Here is a 24577-nt window from a genome sequence, read left to right as displayed (position 1 = left end):
TATATACTCTTATCTTAGGAAACGAGGAAAGGAATCTTTGCAAAGTTCTGTTTCATAGGATGGAAGTTTCCATGTCTTGGAAGAAGGTTTGGCACTACCACAATCACACCTACAGCTTTAGTCAACATCCCCTGGACCTACCAATTCCTCCTTCTTTGTGTGAAGCATGTGGTAGAGCACAGCCCTGGTACCCCTGTCAGAATCCTGGGCAGGATGTCCTCTGTGACCCAGGACGGCATTTCACACTCTTCACCTGTACTCTGCTTCCATCTCCAAGCATGAGCAAGAGGCCGGTTCTGGCTGTCCCAAAGTCTTAGAGTCACAAAATGCTCAAGCTAGAAGGGGCATTAGAGATCTCCCAATTTATCCCCACTCCCCTACCCCCTCATTTTTCATATGAGGAAACAGACCCAGAGAATCTAAATTACTTCCTCAAGGTCACACCACTCTGTGGTATCAGAGCCAGGACTCCATACTTACCAAGTCAAAGTATTTCCACTATGTTCCTGCCTCTCATCTCCTGGCAAGTGCAGTCTTTGTTCCTGTCCAAATAATGCTCCACTAAGGGCTTCAGACAGGGCCCAGACCTCTTGGGTACTTTTAGATAAGTGTCTGTCTATCCCAACATGTGGTCTTAGACCTTCTTCTAGGACCCACCCCCTTTTAGCTGCTCAACTAGAAAGTCACCTCCCTTCCCAGGTCTGACAGGCCTCACCACTCAGATAATCTCCCAGCTGCAGGATTGGACTTGACGTGCCATCATATTGAATAAGCATCTGAACCACCCCATCCCTGACAGCTTGCTGGGAGGAGAAGGGAGGGAGGCAAGGAGATGTTAGCGAGGGAGCAGTCTGGCCACTGACTAAGGTTAGAGCTCACTGTTTTAGAAGTAATGGTCAAGGGTTATTGAGAAGAGGGTTCCTCGACCCCTGTCCCTCACCGCCCAGGACTACCTTGGTCGGCATTGTCCTAGGTGGTGCCTAGGAGGTCCTGGAGAGAGGACTCAGAATGTCTCATCTAGCTTATTCAGCCCAGTAGTAGAATTCGGAAAAGTCCCATCCCCATTCCTGGGCTTTCTCTGCCGCCAGACAGACTCATTGCATATTGACCATTCTCCTTAGTTGCCTATACAAACTAATTGGCAGGGAGGAGTCTTTCACTTAATCATAGATTTAGAACCGGAATGGACTGAGGAGATCATTTAGCTCCACTTTCTTATTTTACAGATAGAAAAATTGAGGCCCAGAGAAGTTAAGTGAGTTGTTCAAAGTCATCGCTGTAATAAGCAGCAGAGCCAGCTGGCACCATAGGGCATAGAGCACTGGGCCTGGAGTAAGGAAGATCTGAGTTCAAATTTGGCCTCAGACACTTACTGACTATGTGACCCTAAGCAAGTCAATTCATCCTGTTTGCCTTAGTTTCCTTATCTGTAAAGTGAGCTGGAGAAGGGACTGGCAAACTACACTCTAGTTTCTCTGCCAAGAAAACTCCAAATGGGGTCACAAAGAGTAGGACATGACTGAAACTACAGGACGACAACAACAGGATTTAAACCAAAGGTCATCTGACTCCAAATTCAGCCTTTTCCACTTCCCCAAGCTGCCTTAGGTGGTCCCAGCAGTTCCCTAACCCAAAGTACTTGGCTGTGTAGCCTTTAAGATACAGTACAATGAAGTATGAACAACCACTTAGAAACTTTGCTGGATAAGCTCTACCTCTCCAAGAGCCAGCAGGAGCTTTGGGCAGACAAGATAAGGTGCCTAGGGAAAAGAAGACATCTGGCTAGCTACCCCTTTCTCACCATGGTACCCTCTGAGTACCCGTCCTATATCTGAAGTCCCCTGTGTGGAACTGAGCTCCCTTCCTCTCTCTCTCACTGCCCACAGGTGTGGGCCCACTATGAGGAGCAGCCCGTGGAAGAGGTGTCCCCAGTGCTGGAAGAAAAGGAGCGTTCAGCCAGCTACAAGCCTGTATTTGTGACAGAGATCACTGATGACCTACACTTCTACGTCCAGGACGTGGAGACTGGTGAGTATGCTGGCTTTGCCATTCTCCCCATCCCTCCATTTCTCCCATGGGAGAAATATATAATCACCCTTTCTAACAAGTTTGACTGAAGGGATAAAGAGCCTACGTGCCACCTTACCCCCACCCAGCCCACCCCACTCACCAAACACCTTTCAGGACCCTGTTCTTTCTTCATCAAATTCCCCAGGCCTGTGCATTGGCTTTTAGTATGGAGACTGAAAGGGTCTTTCCTGAACCTACAGGTGAGACTTAGAAACAATCTGAAGCAGTGAATGTGGTGGATAGTTTCTAAATGACAAGGGGCTTCTACTTTCTTCTGAGACACCTTGGTTAGGCTAAGTAGAGAACAGATTGCCTCTGTATCCAAGAATCGTCACTCAAACGTAAGCACTCCCCTTCTTCCTCCCACCTCATAATTCCATTTTCTGAGGTCCACGGCTCCCCAGGGAAGAGAGCCAAAAAGGGAAGATCCTTGGTTTGCCTGTGCTGGGTGTTTTTCCTTTAGAGGTTAACAGAGCCCTGAGTGGAGTGAGTAGCCAGTTGCCATGGAAACAAGCAGAGCTGTGGGGGTAGTCGTCCCATGGGCATTGCTAGCTCTCTGAAAGACCCTATCCTCTCTTCACACCCCCTTACAATTCCTCATTTACTGGCCTCCTCTGCCTATGGAAATTCATGTTCTTGGAGGGCTGAGAGGCATTAGAGAGATGACCTTTAGAGGCTGTGCTAAGCCTCCCCAATCTCTCCTGTTTTCAGCCTCTTTTATATCTTTTTTCCCTGACCCTTTCATCTCTACCCTGCCTGGAGAAACAGATTGATGAGTGAAAAAGAGGAGACTCTTGCAACATCCCCCAGGCAAGATTGGAGCTGAGAAGGTAGACAGCCACCAGGAGCAGGGGCCACAGAGGCCACCAGCAGACTGGCCAGGCTGACATGTGGCACTGCCCAGCCTTCTCTGTTGTTTCCTTCCACACTGAGCCCCAGCTCCAGACCGCTGATGGCGTCACCTCCTCCCCTCTAATGATATTTCTTAGGCAGCTGCCTTTGGAGCAGCGCTATTTTGACAGAAAACCCGCCCTTCACTGAACTTAAGCTTGCTGTGTCTGGGAGGAGAGAAAAGGAGGAGAGAAAAATGACCGCAGCTATTAGAGCCGGAGAAGAGGAGAAGGAGCAGCATTTGGCACTGGGACAACCAGAATCCTGGGAGAGCCTGGGGAGCTGGGAGTGGTGCTGTCCAAGGAGATACTGACACCACCTCAAGGAAAGCTATCCCCAGATGCTGGAGCCCAGCCAGGAAATCAAGAACTGAAGAATTCCTATTTATATGCAGCTTTGAGGTTTACAAAAGGCTTTCCTCACAGCAGCCCTGTGAGGGCAGTAATGAAAGGACTGTTATCCCCATTTTGGAGATCAGAAAACCAACACTCTGAGGGTTTAAATGACTTGCCTGCAATTACACAACTAGGAAGTGTGAACAGAATTTGAACCCAGGTTTCCTGCCTCCAAATCCAGAGTTCTGTCTACAGTGCCATGATGCTTCTGTGCCTTCAAAAGCAGCAGAGAAAAGTCTAACATGTTACAGTTGAAAAAATAATATTACTTTTTCTGTAACATGATCATAGACAACTCAGTGGATTGAGTTGAGTGGAAATAAGGATTTATATGCTACGAAGTTCTAGATAGACAATGAGAACCAAACCTAATTACAAGGCCTAAATACAACCAAGGCTGCAGGAGTTGTCGGGCAAGCTGCCTCACATCACCTCAGCAGAAAGGAGCTGTTTTAATGAGACTCTTCCTAGGGCACAAGACAGAGCAGGGGCCACCTTTGGAGTGGGGGCAGGTTACTACTCAAGAGCAGTTCCAGGCCATTAGGTACTTCTGTAGGAGGAGCTGGCCAAAACAAAGAGGGCACCAGTAGTGAAGGCTGCTTTCTGTAGTTTCTCATTTTGATAATAACAGTAGCTTGAATTCACATGATATAGTACTTGAGGATCTTTAGGGAGTGCCAAGGGTTGGAAGAACTAAAAAGAGATTGAAGATGAATAGGAGCTAGCATTTTTGTAGTACTTTACAGATCTATCTACATACATATATATGTGTGTGTATACATATATATTCACTTATTCAATCTTCATAGCAGCCCACAAAGACAGATACTGCAAGTATTATAATCCTCAGTTTACAGATGAGGAAACTGAGGCTTAGAGAGGTTGAGGGGTCTGCCCATAGATGAACCACAGTCATCTCACCACATGCCTGATAGTGTTCAGCCTTTACTTGAAGAACTCCAGAAAAGGGGAACCCATCATTTTCAAAGCAGTCCTTTTTGCTTTAGGATGGCTCTGATTGTTACGAAGTCTTTGCTTTGCACCTTTCCCTCTTCCATATGACTGTCCCTCACATGATTGAAGTCCTCTATCATTGGCCCTCTGTCCCAAAGTCTTTTCATCTTTAAGCTAAACATTCCTGTTTTCTTCAACCGGCTATCATGAAGCCTGGTCTTGAGACTCTTCACCATTTTGGCCACTTTCCTCTGGATGCTCTCCATCATATCAATTTCCTTCCAAAATTACAGTGCCTACTACTAACCATAATACTCCAGCTGAGGCCTGAAGTACAAGAGGATGATAACCTCCCTGGGCCTGGACACTTGGCTCCCCCTCATTTAGCCCAGTATTTATTAAATTCGGTTTTTGATGGCCACGTCATCCTGTTGACTCATTGAACTTCAGTCCACTAAAACTCCCATATCTTTCTCAGATGAACTTCTCTCTAACCATTACTTCTCATTTTGTACTTTAAAAATTGATTTTTTTTCATCTAAGTATAAGACCTTACTTTTATCCTGAATGGAATTCATCATCTTAGATTTGACCTAATGTTCCCTGTCAAGATTGTTTTTAATCCTGACTGTCTATCCTGGCTTTGTACCATCTGTGAATTTGAATTATGTGGGTCTGGCCACCTAACTGTATTGTCTGCTAGCCCATATCTTTCTACTTTTTTGTAAGATGAGCTTGAGAAACTATTGAATGCTTTGCTAAATCTGAATGCACTTTCTTTGCAGAGTTCCCCTTGTCTACCCATCTAGTGGCACATTGAAAAAGGAAAATAGTCTGGCATGACCAGCTAACTCAGTGAATACATGCTGACTTTTCATGCTCACCTCTTTCTTTTCTTGATGCTCACCAAATATCCCCTTAGTAATACATTCCAGAATTTTACCAGGAATCAAAGTCAGGCTCATTGGCAGACTACATTTTCCTCCTTTTTCTGAAGATCAGGGTAATATCTGCCCTTCTTCAGTGCTCTATTACTCCCCTTCTGCACAATCTTTTAAAGATCACCCACAATAGTTTAGCAATTGCACCTGTTCATTTGTTCTTTTCCCTACACCATAGTTCCGCTGTACCTGATGACTTGAACTCATCAATGACATCTGGTTATTATCTCCCTATTTGTAGGTGGATTTTGAACCCAGGCCCTCTGACTCCAAAGCCGGTGCCTTGCTGCCATTTTTATTCTGTCCCTTTCAGTCCAAAGACCATTCTCCTTGACATAGAAGACAAGTAAAGTCAAGCAGCTCTGCTTTCTATCCATTGTTTATTATCATCATCCCTTCTGTCTCAGACAGAAGCCCTGTCCTTTATTTGAGCATCTTTTCTATAGTATGGCTTTTTTTTTTAAATGAACAAATCCTTTCCTTCCCTTTCCTGTCTGACCCCAGATTGTTCTGAGCCTTAGCACTCTGAACACTATTCTTACACGATTGGGTTGTGCTTTTCTATTCATGCTCCATTACCTGCCCTTGCTTCCGTCTTCTGTACAAGTCTGTTTATAATCAATTAGTTAATGAGCTACTACTATTCCTCAAATAGGATGCTACATCTCCTATCTCAATGCATTTGCACTAGCTGTCCATCATGCCTGGAATACTTTACTTTATCACCTGTATCTCTTAGAAGCCACAGCTTCCTTTAAGATACTTCTGCAGAAAGCCTTTACAGATCTGTCCTAGATGCCAAAGCATATCCCTCTAAGGTTACATCCCTTTTGCTCTGTATTACATGTACATATTTTTTAACATGTCTCTCTTCTAGAATGTAATCTCCTTGAGGGAAAGTATTGTTTTTGCCCATCTTTATTTCCCTAGAACTTAGCATAGTGTCTAGAATATAGTAAGCATTTAAGGCATGTTTGTTGAAGAGTTTGTGTCTCCACTTCAGTCTCTTCACTCTTCCATTTTCTCATAATTAGAATTGTTTCGCTTTAGGATTTTAGAATTGTGTTCTTGAAAGTTTTTTATCCTTTTTAGACTTATTTCCCCTATAGAATTTTTATTCATGGGATCCTACCTATCTTTATTTTTTGAAATCTGCTCTCCAAAAATCTAGGATGCATGTCAGAATGTGTCTCTTTCTTGGTCACACATTCTAAAATGAGATGGTCATTTCCCTCAAAATTCTTATGGTTTCCATCCCAGCAGTTGTTTTCTTCTCGGTGGGAATAATCAGATCAAGATGAGCAGTTCCTCTAGCTTTTGAAGGATAAAATCACCATTAAGGCAATTCAATAGATTTTTAGCTATACTACCTTTAGGTAAAGTGGAGAGTTCCAATTGATATCCACATAACTGAAGTCTCCCACCACTACTGTATCATTCTTCTGTGTTAGGCTTGTAATCTGTTTGCTAAACAAATCACATCTATTTATTCTTTCTGTATGGGTGGTATATAATTCATTCTCATGAGAATGCTGCTTCTGTTTCTGTTTCCACTGTTCTCTATCATGCCCTCTACCATGCTTTCCCCTTCTGGTTCCTGTCTTTCCTTATGTGAGTTTATCTTGAGCAGCTTAATGGCATGGTGGATAGAGCACTGGACCTGGAGTCAGGAAGACCCAAATTCACATCCAGCCTTAGACATTTACTAGCTGTGTGACCCTAGGCAAATCACTTACCCTCTGTTGGCCTTGGTTTCCTCATCTCTAAAATGGGGATAATATTAGTACCTCCACCCAGGGTTGTTGTGAGGATCAAATGAGTTAGTATTTATAAGGTGCTTAGCACAGTACCTGGCACATAGTAGGTGTTATAGAAATGTTAACTATTACTATCTTCTTAATATATTCCCAACTCTAGGGTCAAGTGCTTTATTTACTATAGCACCTTACCTCTCAGGTCCCAGAGTATCCTGAGCTTCTGTGTCTCTGCAAGACAGACTTCAAGTGCTTTGGAGAACGTCACCTTTCATCTTATCCCACATGAGTCCGGACCTGTGATACTGAGTCCTTAGTCACTATCTCTTGTAGCACAATTCTGGAGTTACTTTATCAGGACAGGAACCCCATGGCTAGTAAAGAATGAGCTGCAGGGACAGAAATAATGAGGAAAACCTCAGACTGAATTTCCAGAATAACTGAAGAGAATAAGCAAATTGAGAAATAAGGGGAAAAACTTTGAAGCTTTTATGCTCCTGTTTCCCACCCTCCCCAAGACAACTTCTGCTCCTTATGGTGACCTGAATGATCCTGTTCTTTCTGTCTCCCATCCACCACCGCCTGTTAAAACTTGCTTTTAGGAGAGTAACTGCTGATCATACTAAGTTGTAACTAACTGATTGATAAAGCTAGAAAAAAAAAAGTTCAGATTTTAGCATTTCAGACAACAAAAAGCCATGTGAGTGAGGCATGGGGTAGAGAGGAGGGTGGTTTTCCTGGGTCCTTAAAATATCTTTAGGTAGATTCAGCCCTGGTCGTGAATCATTCATTTCTGTAAGGGGAATTGGGGATTGTAAATTGTTCACTGATGGGTGAGGAGAAAAGACTGCTACCTTGATGCTTGGGAATGCGAGAAGAATAGATATTCCAGTGACCAGATAGAGTATATACCCAGGCCCCCCCCCCACACACACACACACAAAATCACATTCACATCTAATCCTCTGATCTCACCGAGAGGAAAGCTATCCTCCTGAAGTGACTGGAGGGTAATGGGAGAAAGTGGTCTGCCAAAGGAGAGTTAGGATCTGGGCAGACTGCCCTGAAAGAAAGAAGATGAAAGGGGCAAAGGGAGAAGCCAGCGAATCAGCTACTGAATCAGGGCAGGCTTCGTAGAAGAGTGGCAGGTAGATAGTATTAGCCAGCAATGCTGAGGAGAAAATCTAGGGTGTGCCCACACAGACAGAATACATGGACCAATCCCCCAACACACATGGGAGTCAGAAAAACCAGTAAGAATAGGAGCTGCGTACCCCAGAAGTAAGAGGAATTCAAGCTTCACATTTCGGTGATGTAAAAGCCATCTCATCTATTCCGTCTGTGACAGTTGAGGCAGCAATGGGTTATAAATGAGGCCTAGAGGTTAGCTCTGTGTCTGAGGTCCCAGCACAGTAGTGGCCACAGCAGGAGAAAGGAGGGAGCCAACCTAATAGTGGCTTTGGAGTTCATAAGACCCCCACAGTGGAGCCAAGGGACATTGAGTTCAATGACTGGGTCATGGGCAGTTGAGTAAATGAGGATCTGGGCAAGGTTTTATCACCTTTTTCCCGGGCTCTGACTATGCTCTTAAGTCCAAATCCCTGTTGCTTGATCATTCCTTTGCTGGAGATTTTCTATGGTCCCTGGTCTCCACCTTTGCCTTTCATCTCACCATATAGATTGTAGGATGGTGTAATGGGTAGCCATACTTGTTTCTTTGCCTGAAAACAGACAGCCATGTGTATGATTTAAGCCAGGTGTAGTCCTAGAGTAGCAATGCCGGGGAATAAGAGAGGAGAGTAGACAAAAAGATGAGTTGGTATATCCAGAGAAGGCTGACTTTGGTCGGGCCTACTTTTCCTAGAAAAATCTCACCTTTGGGACCTTGACCAGGAGTTAGAAGAATATGTATCAGTTTGTGGGATACAGGATCTCCAGGCATCCTCTTTCCCTGCTCATTCAGCCGGCACAGGCATAGAATCACAGACTTAGAGCTAGAAGGGACCTCAGAAAACATCAAGTCCAAGCCCCGAACTTTGTAAATGAGGAAACTGAGGCCTGGAGAGGGCATGTGATTTACTGAAAGTCACTCAGGTAAAGGCAGAGCTGGAACCTGGACCCAGACCCCCAACTCCAAATCCTAAGCAGCATTTTGTCCATTGTGACACAGTCCCTTCCTCTTCAGCTTGACTTTAGCGTTTGATGACCAAGACACTGATCGCCTCTTCACCCTTTGCCGTCTTAGGAATGTTGAAAGCATGCTCAAAAGTGGGGATGGGGGGCAGGGGGGGGGTGGGACAAATACAGTCATGTATGATGATGGTTCTGGAATGGAGGAGGTTTCTGTCTTCCCATTCTGTGCAAATATGGGGACACTGAGGCATGCAACACCTGGGCCTCACTCCACTTTCCTCCCCTACCACCCCTGCACACACACAGGTACACAACTAGAGAAGTTGATGGAGGGCATGAGAAATGACATCGCCAGCCACCCGCCCATAGAGGGATCCTATGCCCCTCGCCGAGGAGAATTCTGCATTGCCAAGTTTGTGGATGGAGAATGGTAAGCCCACCCAGGACAGAGTGAGTCGAGGGCAGGGGACCCCGGGAGTGCACCAGAGCCACCCATACCCATGAGTCCAAGATAGCCCTCTTCAGTTGGCAGCTTTTCCAGGGTGGCATGATGACATCATTCTGCTCCTCTCCTGGCAGCTCTCTTGGCTGATCAGCTTATACTCCATTGCTAGTGATTTCCCTCTGTCAGCCTGGGGCCAGCTTTGGGGGCAGTCTGTTGGCGGGTTTGGATAGAAGAGCACCCTGCAGCTTGGCCAGCTCCCTCAATGCAGAAGCAAGTGGCATTTTCCCAACTCCCCTGAGAAACTAGCCTATGGAAGGCTTGATGAGGCTGAACCAACTGGCATGTTCCACACTCACACGGCAGAAACAGCGGTGGTGTCACATAGGGCTACGGGAGGAGGGGCAAGGACTACACCCAGCCTTGGGACAACCCCCAGGTTGTCTGAGAGTGGTGACAGACCAACCCCCTGTCAGCAAAGGCTGGCTGCAGAGGGCAGGGCCCATGGCCTTCCCAGGGCGAGAAAGTGACTGGGATATGTTCCCTGCTGTAACCTCCCAGACAGATCTGCCAGCTAATTACAGCTACTGTTTAGTGTGCTGGGTTTAAACAGCAGACATCAATCTAGTCATTAGTCTTGTTGCTTTATGCCCTGAGGACACATTAATCTGTTCCATGCATTCCACTCTCCCTCCCCTCTCCTTCCCTGGTTACTCAGATCCCATAGGAGGATGGACACTCTCCCTAGGGTGAGGGAGTGGGGCCAACGAAAGCCTTCCATTGTGCTCTTAAAAAGGCAGTCCGGGGAGATGGTCATGCCAGCCCCCCTACATCTCGTGGTTTCTGAATAGCTCAGGGCTCCCTACTTCCCTTCCTTCACCCCACCCCCCCCAACTACTATAACATCTGTGACATGTAGGTACTTGCAGGTGTGACTTTTCATCTGTGACTTGCAGGTACCGAGCTCGGGTAGAAAAGGTGGAGTCTCCAGCCAAGGTTCATGTCTTCTACATCGACTATGGCAATGTGAGTGTTGGGATTTTAGCAAGGTACCCTGGAAACACAGAAGACTAAATGATGCTGACTCCCAGACTCACTAGGTTTATAGGGAAGGGGAAGAAATGAGCGCTACTGCAATGCTTTTAGGATAGACAAGACCATGCTTCTGAGAAGTAGGAAAGGACTGGGGTTCTTAACCTTTTTCAGGTTAGAGACTCCTTGGCAATCTGGTGAAGCTTATTCTTAGAGTCATGTTTTTAAATACATAAAATGAAATATATCAAGTTACACAAAAGAAACCAATTATATACAGTTATAAAAATATTTTAAAACAAATTCAGAAATCCCAGATAAATAACCCCTGGGATAGGAGAATTATATTCTGATCAGAGCCATAGGCTCACCTGGGCTTATACTCTACTGCATGTACTCATTCCCACAATGTATTACTTCATATAATCCTACTGAGGAATTGAACTTGAGGCCCTTTATCCTCCCTCAGGGAGGCCCCATAAGCCCTAGCCAGGTAGGATGGGAGCACAGGTATGTTTGTTTGTGGCAGGGCTTCTCCTGAGAGAGATTGGTGGAGTGGTGTCAGATGTATTCTTAGGACACAGTGTACCCTATACCCTGAAAGAAAAATAACTCAGACTAGGAGCCACAAAAAAAGATTCCAAGAGACACCCAGCAAATCTAAGGGAGTTGGCACATCTTCCATGTTCCTCACATAACCCCAACCTTCATCTCTCATTCCTAGAGTTTGGGATGATAACTGCTCCACACCCCTGAGTCTTCCCACCCACCCTTGCCCCATTTCCTTGGCCACAAGCAAGAATAAAGAGCAACTTTTACATTGTCTGCAGTCAGGTTTCCAAACACAAAGGACTTAGTTGCGTGACAGGTGTGAGAGGATATACCGTGAATGTCATGGAAACAATGGCAGGAGATATAAGGAATTTCCAGCTGGAGCTCTGACACTGACCCCATGCTGCTCCTATTTCTCACTGAGGAGTTGGGCTCAGTAATGGGGTGCAGGGAACAAAATGAAGCTCCAAAAGAAGGGGACACATGAGCCCAGGCATCATTTGATTTCTGGTAGAGCCAAAGCAGAGTAGGCAGGTCTCGAGGAACTCCCAGGATGTTCCCCTCTGTTCCCCTTCTCAGCTGACAGCTGAGACCTCCTCTGTCTGTGCCTAGCAGAAGAGTTACGGACCAGCCTCCCAGAATATAGGTCTTTGGAAGGAAGGGGAAACTGCAATTAAAGCCCAGTTATCACTATGATTATTTTAATAGGCACCATGCCCAGGGGTGAAAAGCACTGAGTCCCTAGTGTTAGCTTCCATCTGGGGTGGATACTGCCCTCCCTCCTGAGTTAGATGACTGGGAAAGGCTGTGGGTGTGGCTAAAGTGGAATCTACCCCAAGGCTGAGGGTCAGAGACTGTTACTTAGGATTCCCAGATTTTCACTAAAGCCAAAGGACCAGTCATGAAGAGGTCCTCCAGAAAGAAGGGAACCCTAGGCTACTGAGAAGGTTCCAGGGCTGGAGAGTTATGGGATCTGAAGGTGTGACTCTTCCCGGTGCTTTCCCCACAGAGAGAGATCCTGCCATCTACCCGTTTGGGTACGTTACCACCTGCCTTCAGCACCCGAGTGCTGCCTGCTCAAGCCACAGAGTATGCCTTTGCCTTCATCCAGGTGCCACAAGATGTGAGTCCACACCCTTCCTTTACTGGGCAGCATGAAATGTCTGAAGGGATATTTCACTGCCTAGTTCTAGGACTAGCCCGCATGTGCACATAGGTGTGCCCACATGTATACATGCACATATGGGGAGACATACACACACACACACACACACACACACACACACACACACACACACACACGGAAGTGGGCATTTTCATAAAATGGGAAAGACAGTGGTGGGAAGCCATGATTGCATGAGGGCAGGTGGGCACAGCAACGTGTACCCTATCCTTGGTAGGCATCGGTGAGGGCTGTTGCCACACTTCATAATGCCCTGGCTATTCTTCTTTGTTGTGGTGTTCTGCTCTCCAGGAGGATGCCCGCACAGATGCTGTGGACAGTGTGGTTCGGGACATCCAAAACACTCAGTGCCTACTCAACGTGGAACACCTGAGCCCCGGCTGTCCCCATGTCACCCTTCAGTTTGCAGATTCCAAGGGTGATGTGGGACTGGGCTTGGTTAAAGAAGGGCTGGTCATGGTGGAGGTTCGCAAGGAGAAACAGTTCCAGAAAGTGGTATGTTATTAGGGAAGGGAAACAACCTGCTAATGGTAAGGCCAGAGGCCCTACTACTTTTCTTCTAATGAGGATTACCTACCTCATCTTCCCCACTACCACTGGGAAGTGGAGGGGATGGGGGGAACAGAGAGCGTAGTAGCCACAGAAAAGAATTGAGAAGGGTGTGTGGGATTGGCATGGGGCGGGGGGGGGGGGAATAAGTTAATTACTTTACAAATTGAATGACTGTGGTGTGTGGGTTTGACTAATATTTAGGTGCAAACTGAAATGGGAAATTAACCCTTATATTTTTCCCTGGGTGATGGGCTTGAGGAAAGGGCACAGTTAGAAAGCTTTGGCCAGAGATGGGTTTGCCTCTTTCTTCTTCATGTTCATGAGGACACAAGGTACCACAGTTCCCATCATGCAATTCAGACAGGTGCCCCCCTTCTAGATCCACCCTGAGAACTATAGATATTTTAAGCCACCAGCCAGGGATATCCTTTTTATCACTAAAATGAAAATTGTCACCCTGAATCTCTTCTATCCCATTCACACCCTAAAATTATCTCTATACCTACCAACCTTCACCTTATGGGGGAAGGTTCCTTTTGTAAGGAACTGAGGCTACTTCTCAGCTAACAGAAGGTAACCTACTTCACACAGGCCTAGCCAGTGTGCTCTCTCATGAGGGAAATCGGAGATGGGAAGTTCCTTCTAGCCCTGCCATTATGAGACAGAAAATTTGTCACTGGGAATAGAGAAGGCGTTCTTCTTTTCCATTCCACCCCTTGGCCCAGATGTCTGCAGAAGATGGAAAAGTTGGTTTTGAGAATAATGCTGCTTTGGGGCCTTTACTGCCTTCCCTTCTTTCATTTCACCCATCTTTTTCCCTTCTTCCAGTCTCTCATTTCTCCTTCTCTGTTTCCCTCCTGATGACCCAGTCCTTTCTAATTTATTTGTGGCTGGCTCACAGGTCGATGGTGTTGATTGTGAGAGTCAATATTTCATTTGCAACAAGACATCGCTGTTTATAAAATAGAGCCTTTTCTACTGCTGCCTTTCTTTCTACTTTGGGGAAAGGCCTGACTGCTCATATTCCCTGCCCCACCACCCTCACTTTGGAAAGCCACTTTTTCAAGGGCAGAGTGAGTTTGCCTAAGACATGGTCCTGTTTTAAAGATCCATTGTATGAAGGAAAAGTGAATTTTCCCAGTTGCTGGGCAGCAGAGCTGCTCACACCTACTCTGGCCTCTGGAATCTCCCAGATTACAGAACCAGAATTTGAGAATTGGAAAGGACTTCAATGGTCATCTAGTCAAACCCATACACAAAAGGAAATCTGCACTGTGTCCTACCCAACAAATGGTTGTCCAGACTCTGTTTGAAGACCTCCAAGGAAGAGAACTCCACCTCTGCACAGCTCTCCCTGTGAGCAAGTCGTTTTCTGACGTGGAGCCCAGCCTAAATTTGCCTCTTTACAACTTCAACCCATCATTCCTTGTTCTGCCACTCTAGAGCCAAGGGAAGAAATTGAATTCTTCCTCCACATGACATCCTTTAAAATACTTGGACAGCTGTCACGTCTTCCCTGAAATTTCTCCATTCACCTGATGTTCCTAACCCTGATGAAAATGATGGGGGCAGAGGGTGCCACTCACAAGATTAGGAGCACCTTAGGCTAGTTCTTATGGTCCACACAATTCCCTTGACATCCCTCTCCCTGCTTTTAACTTACAGATCACAGAGTATCTGAATGCACAGGAGTCAGCCAAGAGCGCCAGGGTGAGTTCCTGCCCAAGGGACCACTGTGGAGTGGGAGGGAGGTTGGTCATAACGCTTGGGGAAGAATACACTGACCTAACGATTGTGTTTTCCCTTTCTTGTTGCAGCTGAATCTGTGGCGTTATGGGGACTTTCGAGCAGATGATGCAGATGAGTTTGGCTACAGCCGCTAGAAAGTGTCTCTTGCCCCTATCAGCACCGCTTACACTAAAACCTTTTCCCCACCTGGGAGGAAGGTGTCAACTGGAGGGCCCAGGACTGGGAAGGCGGGGGACGCGGGGAAGGGGGGAAGGATGGGTCCAGCTTTGCTTCAGTGTATGGGACTGTCTCATGAGGCAGAATTCCTAGGCAGGGGGGATGGGGAGCTGGAAAGCTTTCGCAGGACTGGGGGCTTTGCCATCCCAGGTTTCTCCTGACCTGATTTGTGTTTTTTAATTGTCTTCAAATCAACTTGCCTATGAACAGGAATAAACACAAAAGACTTTGTGCACGGGGGAGACAAGGGAGAGCCATCAGCTAAGAGTAGCTGCCACTTGGCACCCTATTCTGACCCACGTGGCCCTCCTTCCCTCTGTGCCTCCTAGTTCTCTGACTGATGGTTGATTACGTAACTTCTCTGATCTGTCCATTCTTAAATGCCAGCAGCATCTCCCCTTGCTCCCTGCCCAAGATGCCAACCCCTGTTCTGTATTTAAAGCTTGCAAGACCCAATAAAGTAGTACAGTGCTGTCCGCAGCTCGTGTCGCTCATTCTGGAACCCAGAAAATCCTTTGCAGGTGTTGCCTCAGTCAGTGGGGGCAAAGTGTTCTTTCAGACTCCAGGTGAAGACATCAGTCACCTATGACATGAAGCCATGTCCCAAGCCCACCACAGACTGAGCCGGATTTCAGTGAGGCAGAATTGGGTGGCTCTGACATTTCCCCAAGGATCTACTCCTTTCTCCGCTGCCCCTCTTATGCTCCCAGTGGAACGTTAAGCTGAGTCACCCCATTTAGGACTTCTGGGACTCCTAGCTCATCATTACCCAAATATTACAGGATGAAAGTTCAAAGCAAAGGAAAACAGTTCATACCCACAGTTTTGATTAAGCAAGTGATAACAACAAGCAGTAGGGGCAGCTGGGTGGCACAGTGGATGGAGTGCCTGGCCTGGATTCAGAAAGACCTAAATTCAAATTCGGCCTCGGACACTAACTAGCTGTGTGACCCTGGGCAAGTCATTTAACTCTGTTTGCCTCAGTTCCTCAGACCTGGAGAAGAAAATGGCAAACCACCCCAGTATCTTTGCCAAGAAAACCCCAGACATGATCACAAAGAGTCTGACACAACTGAAACAACTCAACAACAACAGCAGGCAGTACAGTTATGCCTGCCCAGAGTCCCATGTAAAACACATGCAGAGCCTAAAAAGCCTGAGTGGGGGGTGAGGTTAGAACCTGGGGGGAGGGGGGGGCCCTCACACACCAGGATGTCAGCTCTCCAGGAAGACTCCTTGCCACCCAGAGCCAAGAAGGGGAGTCTGAGTTGAAGTGTGGTGGCAAGAAGGAACTGACAGCACCACTGCAAGTGATGTCCTACTGGACGTATGGTCCGTCTGCCCCATCTGTGCCCACAACCAGTAGAGCAGCTATGTGGGAGAAATGGGGCAAGAGGCAGATCTGCAATGCAGAGAGCTGAGGAAAGGACTGCTAGCTACATTGGGTACCTTTTGGCCTGGTTTTTCATTGTTGTTGTTGTTGGGTTTTGTTTTGTTTTATTTTGTTTCTGAGGAAACACCAAATGCATAAAAATAAATGTAGTACAAGTTGTTTTTAAATTGGTTTCCCACTGGGAAGAAGGGAAACAAACTTTAAATTGGTATTGGGAAAGGAAAGGACCGTGTCAGGCCGCACAGAGGTCAAGAAGGATGAGAACTGACAAGAGGTCATTAGATTTAGCAATTAAGAGATAATTCGTAACTTTGGAGAGAGCAGTTGAATGAAAAGGGCAGGAACCAGACTATAGAGGGTTAAGAGAGTCAGAGGTGGGAAAGTGGAGGCATCTAAAGAAGATGGCCTCAAGTTTAGCAACAGAAAGGCATTGAAGATTCTTGAGCAAGGGAGGGTATGGCTTCGGCTTATTTTGGTAATTGTTGAAGATTTGTAGAGGGGAAATATTGGAAGTAGGGAGACTAATTAGGATATCATAGTAATTAAGACAAAGTGAAGGCCTGACCTTAGGGTTGTAGCAGTGTGGGTGGAGAGAGGGGGAGAAATGGAATGGTATCATTGAAAAAATTGATTGGATGTGGGGAATGAGAGAGATGGAATCATCAAGATGACTCAAAGGTCACAAGCCTGCATGACTGGGAAGATAATGGTTCTCTCAACCTCAGTAGGAGGGGAAGAGAGTTCAGAAGGAAGGTAATGAAATTTCTTTTTGGATATATTTGAGATACCTATGGTATATCCAGGATATTCCTGGGAAAAAGAATAGCTAACATTTATATAGGGCTTACCATGTGCCAGGACTGTGCTAAGCACTTCATAATTATTATGTCACTTGATCTTGTGAGGTAGGTACTATTAATATCTCATTGTACAAATAAAGAAACTGAGGCAAAGATTAAGTAAGTTGCCCAAGGTCACATAGCTAGTGAGTGTCTGGAGCTGGATTTGAACTCGGATCTTCCTAACTCCAGACCTGACACTCTATTCGCTGTGCCATTTAGCTATCCAAGGCAGAAAACAGTTAACTATGCAGAACTAGTGTTCAAGAGGAAGATTGGGACCTTCTGCATGGAGATGATACTTGAACCCATGGAAGGAGATGAAATCGCTAAGAAAGAAGAGAATAGGGTCAAGTTAGAGACTGAACTCGGAGGAACAAGTGACAAGCAAAGTGGGCAAGAGAGAAATTATATAGCAAATAGAAGGACTGATCAGACAAGCATTTAAAAAAAAAAAGAAACCAGTGTCAAGGAGGCCACGGAAAAAGAATGCTCGGGGGGGAAGGAGTGGACAACTGAATCCAGTATTGCAGCAGTCAGGGAGGGGGCCAGCTGAGAACAGATGTTGGTACCATTGGCATCCCTGGACAGAGCAGTTCCGGTGAGGTTCAACCCTCAGCCAGATTACAAGGAGCCAAGAAGTGAGTATGGGATGTCAAGAAAGTGGAGCCAATGAGTGTAAATTATTCTTCTGGGGAGTTTGACAGTGAACAGAAGGAGCATTACAAAATAATAGCTTGAGAAGACAGCAGGGTTGAGAGAGAATCTGGGTCTGAAGAGTTGGCAGGGCATGAGCAGTAGTAATCCAAGTTGGGTGGTGAGGGTAAAGAAGTCACAGACAAAAAGGTAACCTGTACATAATGGGTTACCTCTAGTGTCAGAAAGCAACATGAGGCCGGAGTAGGTCGTAGATGAACTCTGAGAACAGGAAGGGATAGGAGTGAAGATTGCGGTGAGGGTGGAAGAAAAGGCTTAAAGAGGTATGAGGTAAAAGAAAAGAGGATTTCACAATTCAAAATCATGGCAATGGCGCAGTTACAAGTGAAAGTGAGATCTGGGATAGTACACCATTCCTAGAGGTGGCTGAAGTTGTGGATAATGGGAGCTGAGAATGCTTGTAAACTGGTAGGCCACAGTGCTTGAGGGAATATCAGCAGTATGTATTAAAATCTCCAAGTATAACAGTAGGGTTTAGGTTGGAGAGACTGAGCAAGGTACTGAACTCCTGGAGAAAGGAGGTGGAAGGAATGGAGGTTGTTGGATTTACAGGTTAGTTCAACAGGCATCTATTGTATGCTCAGCACTGGGAATACAGATACAAGCAAAAAGACAGTCCCTGCCCTCAAGCTTGCTGTCTAATGGAGGACAGTACATGAAAAGCAACTAAAAAGGAGGATAAGGAGGCAGAGTGAATATGACTGGTGTGGCCGCTTTCTTTGAAATGGAGGTCCCAGTTGGAACTGACCAATCAGAAAAAAGGACCTCAAGTAAGAACGCTGTCTGAATGGAGGGATCTCTCAGGGTAAAGAAGATTGCTGGGTCATAGTAGAGAAAGAAGCCTAAAGACTCAGGAGTGGAACCCAGAGAGGGCTGAAGATGGAAACATAGCTGGCCTGGGTATTTTCTTTACAATGGAAGGGGCCAAAAGGACAGAGTGATCTAGGGTGAGAAGGCTGCTGGGAAATGGTGGATGAAAAAAGTCCAGAGAGTAAGGAGCAGATCCCAGAGAAGACTGGAGAGAAATTACAGCTACAAGGAGTTGGGTCATTGTGAATTTTGAAAGAGAAATTTTTGCTGAGAAACGGGGGCAGAGGGAGGGTCTGGAAGTGACAGTGAAGGTGGAAGGAGTGTGCTATCCCTTCTTCTAGCCCAGTGTGTCAGGGGATATGAGAGGAACCACCGTCACTGCAGAGTGGGCAGAGAAGCAGCATCTTCCTGAGAGTGACCAGGTTTCTATGAGCAGAAGAAGGTGTAAAGTATGTGAAAAGAAGAGATGCGGGATGAAAAGAAGTCAAGTTTTGTTTTGTTTTTAATGATAGAGCAGATGTTCCAAGTAGCCATTTGTAGGCTCTTCTTTAAGAAGGAGGGAAAGTACTGAGAAATGGTAAGATTGAAATGATTAAAACTAAGAGAGAGAGAGCAGGGGCTGGGGTGAGTTCACCTTGGCAGGTGTCAACTCTGAATCACAGAGATTAGGGGAGCAATAGGCATAAATTTGCTGGCCATAGGATGGGAAGTACCAACTGTCTGGGGCCTTCCAACTTCCTATTATAATGAGACTTTGAGCTCCTTAAAAGCGGGGACAATCTTTTGCCTTGATAGCCCCAGCATTTAGCACAGTGCCTGCCTGGCACATGGCTATTGATGTTACTTGTTCTTCGTTTTTGAAGAGGACCAGTGACATCACAGGATGATGCCTTGACTTGCTGGTAAATTAGATTTAAGTGAGGCAGAGTTGTACGAAGTTGTCAGCCTTGCCTTCTCTTCCAGAGTTAGCGAAGTGCAATGACAAAACAAAAGTCAGAATAACTGGAGATGGCCTGGGATGCAGTGGATGACCTTGGTGTCTTTGATGTGTGACCAAGCTCTGAGTACACCACAGCACCTGCTTCAGCTGCATTCATGGCCATCGAATAAAGTATCTGACCATTCCACCAGGGAAAGTCTTCACGTGCTTGGGATACACCCCCCCCAACACACTTACAGGAGGCCTGTTGGTTACCCTCCATCGTCTGCCAAGACGGTTTTCCCAAGGTGTAGCCATTGCACAGCTTAGAGCCACAAGGAAGAGTTGGGTGACTTTTTGGACACCAAAGGCATATGGGGTTTAAGGGAGGACTAGCGCCTCAGTGTGAGAGCTTGCCAAACCCTTTTCAGGGCTGCTCATCCACCTTTAGTGTCCAACTGGCACACAGTAGGTACTTAATAAACTGCTTGATGACTGATGGAAGATGAGGGAATTTAGGCTGAAAGTCTGAGTCCCCAGGCACTAGACTGAACTCAGTCGTGATACTTTTACATCTGTTTCTCAGAATGTCACAGATTGAGGCACACCCAGAAACACCCCATATGTAGAGGTCTATATGCATTCAGCACTATGTCAAGTCTGATGAGGCCCTAGTGGAGTGGGCACTAACTTTGAGCTCCTCGTATTTCCAACTGCAGGCATGGTAAAGCAGGAAATGTGTGTAAAACAGAGGTCAGCATTTCTTGTTTAATCAGCATTCAATACATTCCATGTCTATCCACCATCTTCTCCCCTGTTCGCCATTCATCCATCACTTGTCCAATATTGTCCCAGGCACAGAAGGCTCATAGTGCCTGACTGGTCACTTTTTCTGATTCAGACTGGAGGATGCAACTGATCTGGAGCCTTCCCTAGTTTAACACCACACACACACACACAACACACACACACACACACACGCCACAAACACCTACCTCATCCCTTTTAGAAGCCACTCTATTAGAATCAGGAATGAATGGAGTCAGGGGACTACAGATAGCTATTTATAAACCAGATAGCTAACAATATGTCCCCAGATCATTTTGGCTTTCCCCTTGTCTACTGAGGAGAAAATGATTAAGGTAAACAGTTTGCTAGAAAAACAAAGGATGGAGCTATAGAAGATCCTCTGCCCGTAGTCTACATGGGAAAACAAGATATGTAGGAAAAGTTAAAATAACAACACAAGTTTGTGTAGGACTGCCAAGTGAGTAGCATAGACATTACTGTAAAAGTTGAGCTTCAATTCGAGTCAGTATTTAAGTGGCTAGTATGTACATGGATGGAGAGGCATATATGGACTGATAGAGTATGGAAATCTTTATTGAAAAGGCCTTTTAACCAGGCTTTAAAGGAAGAATAGGATTCTGTGCATATCAGTGGGCCAAGGCCCTGGGAATTTTCCTCCCAAATCTACCTCCCCTTTTCCCTCTCTCCCCAACCCCAGCCAGAGATTTCTCTCAAGCCCCTCCCCAAAAGTCCTTCCTCTCTTCTCTCTAGTGTGTTACAACAGTAAGAGGGGGAGAGAGGGAAGTGCTTCTGTGTCTTTCCATCCCCTGTGCTGACACCAAGTTATTTATTGTTTTGATTATTTCTGAGCTGAGGAGAGAGGTAATAGAACCCTCCTCTAAGCTAGGCCAAGTTGGGAGGTAATATGAAGGAGTAGGGGGCCTTGTGTCTCAAGAGTTGTTATTGATATGCTAATTACAGGGGATACTAATTTAATTTGAACCTAATTACAGTGTATTACCCTGGGTGGCATGTGTTTTAATAATTAACATCCTTCAGATGAGTGGGAGTGTAATAATATTTACACCCTATTGGCCGCCAGCCTGGGGAGGCGTGCTAGGGGCCTATACGCCACCCTCCCTGGGCAGTGTGACTGCTGGCAGGTGGGAAAAAAAGATGGCAGAAGTCTCCATGGGCTAGCCTCTCATCACCCTTGCCAATGAGTGCAATTGGACCTCTTCTCCAGCCACCTATTCTGCTCTTCAGGCCACTTTGCTATACCAGGCCTGAGTCAGGAAACAGATACAGATCTTTCCCTCTAACACCATTCTTGGGTGGCTCAGCCCCATACGCTATACAGCTAAGGGCTCCAGCTCCCTGGGGTTTCCATAATCAGAGGTGATAGATGGGGCAGGGTGGATGTTGGATAATTTCAGGAGTTGTCCTGGTGTGGGAAAAAGGGCATAGGCCTATAAAGGAGTCAAGAGACTCCTTCCAATCACCACCTTAACTAAGTGACAGAATCTTGAGAGTTGGAAGGGATCTCAGAGGCCATCTAATCCAACAAAAATCCCTTCTACACTTCCAGCAAGTGATGTGTCTATCCTCTGCTTGCAGACTTCCAGAGAAGGAAAACCCACCACCCCAGAAGGAAGCCCATCCCACTCTATGGGGTGGGCCACTATTTTTCCTTACACAGAAAGCCTAAATCCACTTCTCTGCAACTTCCATCCTTCCTACTCCACACCACCCCAGCCAGTCTTCTCTCCTCTAGGCTAAACATCCCAGTTCCTTGTGTCAGGGATTTGTCATTTCACTGCCTCCAATCTCAACTCATATCTTTGGCTATCACCTTCCTCAGTATCTATGATGGGATTGGGAAATGAGCAGTAGACCTCACTATAGGAAATACTATGCCCTGTTCTGAGCTAGTAAATATTTAACGTATCATAGAATTTATTTATTTTCAAATGGGAGGGGAGAAGCAGTAAACAATTTTAAAAGTCAAAGAATGAAAAAAGGCCTTGAAGAATATCGAGTTCTTCTATTCATGACCCTCACATTGCATGATATAGAGGCCCTTTACCACCCCACTATTCTCTTCCTGATGCTCTCAGCTCATCAGGGCCTTTCCTAAAATTGGGTCCCCATAACTGATGTGGTCTGACCACAACTGAGTGCAATGAGACCATTATAGTCCTTACTCTAGTCTAGACAATGTGCCTCCCTTCCCCCCCTTTTTTTTAGTAATTTATTGATTTATCAACAATCAACTTTCATAAGCTTTTGAGTTTTAAAATTTTCTCCCCCTCCTCCCTCCTTCCCTACCTCCCTCCCTCTCCAAGACTGCTTGCAATCTGATGTGGGCTGTACATATACATTCCTATTAAACATTTTCACATTAGTGATGTTGTAAGGAAGAATTATAACCAATAGGAGAAACCATCAGAAAGAGGAAACAAAACAACAGAAGAAAAAAAATAGCAAATAGTATGCTTCGATCTGCATTCAAACTCCATAGTTCCTTCTTTGGGTGTAGATAGCATTTCCCATCATGAGACTTTTGGAGGTGTCTTTGATCCTTGCATTGCTGAGAAGGGTTAAGTCTATCAAAGTTAGTCATCACACAACATGGCTGTTACTGTGTACAAAGTTCTCTTGGTTCTGCTCCCCTCACTCAGCATCAGACCATACAAGTCTTACCAGGTTTTTCCTGAAGTCTGCCTGCTCATCATTTCTTATGGCTTTCATATACCACAACTTGTTCAGCCATTCCCCAATTGATGAGCATTCTCTCAATTTCCAGTTCTTCAATAATGTGCCTCCCTTCATGCATCCTAAGACTGCATTAGCTCTTTTGGCTACCAGGTTGCACTAGTTAATTTGTATTCAGTTTTGAAGTTCAGATAAAAATAATCTTTTTTGAGACATATTTCTCTCTAGAAACACCCCCACCCATCTTATAATAATGAAACTTATTGAATTCAAACATTGGGATACATTTACCCTTACTAAATCTCAGCTCCTTAAATTTGGTCACACAGTAGAAGCAATAGATAAAGCCAACGGTGGGCTGGAGCCAGCTTATGCCAGCTGGTACCAGGGCCAGTTGTTGAATTATCACTGTGAGCATTCACACCTCAGGAATCAATAAACACTACAAACCAGACCTTAATTTATTGTTTTGTTAGTTGTCTAGACTTAGTGATGAAAGTGATGAAGAAAATGTTAATAATGCAGATTAAGTGTGCCCTGCATATTTTTTTGAGAGCTGGTTGTTAAACATATACCAACACACTTCTGAATATAGCCCATCTTCTCTACTGGTATACATGAAGCAAGAAATGGCTTGGCACGTTGGGTATGCCCCCTATGTCCAAATTGTGAGAGGATATAGACAAGAGTCTGCGTGATGGACAAATGGATGGTTGCAATCTACAGCCCTAGAAGGAATACCCATGTTGGCGAGATGACAGATCATTTGAGATATTTGGCCCAATGTTCTAATGTAAAATGGAGCTCTTTTTTGGATCTTATCCCATGCTGCCTTTATCCAAGTCATTGATAAAAATTTCTTCCCCTGAGATCTTTTTGTGTATATTCCACTCCTAAGATTTTTTTTTTCTATGCATTCAGATTTTCCTTTTAATTCCTTCTGGGATGTTTTTTTCCCCATTGACTTTGAGTTATCCTTACATTCAGTAGGGATAATAGATATCCTCAAATAATTCATCTCTTCATGTATATATTTCTGGTGTTGCTTCATTCTGCAATTCTGAAGTTTTTTCCCTTTGCTTCTCTAAAAACCACCATAATGGCCGGGTCACCTAAACTCTCAGGGCCTCACTTCCCTTCTCTGTGAAAGAAAAGGACTGAATTAGATGCTCCTCAAGGGGATTTTCCATTCTATGATTTCCTTTTTAATTTTCATTCTTTTTGGTTGTGGTGGCTATGGGGCTTGCAGTGGCTGCGGTTGCTAAATAAATAAGCTCCACAATGTCAAATATTTAGTAGGAGGGCCTGGAACCAGGGCCAGAATAGGATGTGATGTTCCCTCCAGAAGATCTTACTGCTCTTCTTCCCGTCCCAAAAACTGAAGTGGAATTGAAGGGCGATGGGAGAAGACGTGAGTTCAGATCTGAAGCAGTGAAATGTCAAAATGCAGCCAGAGCCTGACTAACAAAAAGTGCCCCTTTTCTTATCCCATTAATCCATTTAATCAAAGTGTCTGCTGTGTCAAGGCTTA

At 45.4% G+C, this 24577-nt stretch overlaps 1 protein-coding gene across 1 annotated transcript in view; it reads left to right on the top strand.

Moving 5' to 3' along the window:
- The window catches only part of SND1 (staphylococcal nuclease and tudor domain containing 1), a 479638-nt gene extending 464294 nt beyond the window's left edge, over positions 1 to 15344 (top strand). Inside the window, exons 18-24 of the mRNA XM_021002412.2 lie at positions 1887 to 2028; positions 9445 to 9568; positions 10537 to 10606; positions 12174 to 12287; positions 12639 to 12842; positions 14565 to 14609; positions 14717 to 15344. Of these exons, the coding sequence (XP_020858071.1) occupies positions 1887 to 2028; positions 9445 to 9568; positions 10537 to 10606; positions 12174 to 12287; positions 12639 to 12842; positions 14565 to 14609; positions 14717 to 14782 (765 nt within the window). The 3' untranslated portion in view covers positions 14783 to 15344. The remainder of the gene's footprint in view (positions 1 to 1886; positions 2029 to 9444; positions 9569 to 10536; positions 10607 to 12173; positions 12288 to 12638; positions 12843 to 14564; positions 14610 to 14716) is intronic.
- Positions 15345 to 24577: the final 9233 nt, after the last annotated feature.

Source organism: Phascolarctos cinereus, unplaced genomic scaffold (assembly GCF_003287225.1).
Source record: "Phascolarctos cinereus isolate Bilbo 61053 unplaced genomic scaffold, phaCin_HiC Scaffold_1;HRSCAF=81, whole genome shotgun sequence".
NCBI lineage: Eukaryota > Metazoa > Chordata > Mammalia > Diprotodontia > Phascolarctidae > Phascolarctos > Phascolarctos cinereus.
Note: the sequence above shows the minus strand (reverse complement) of the source record. Positions and strands in the feature narration are given on the sequence as shown.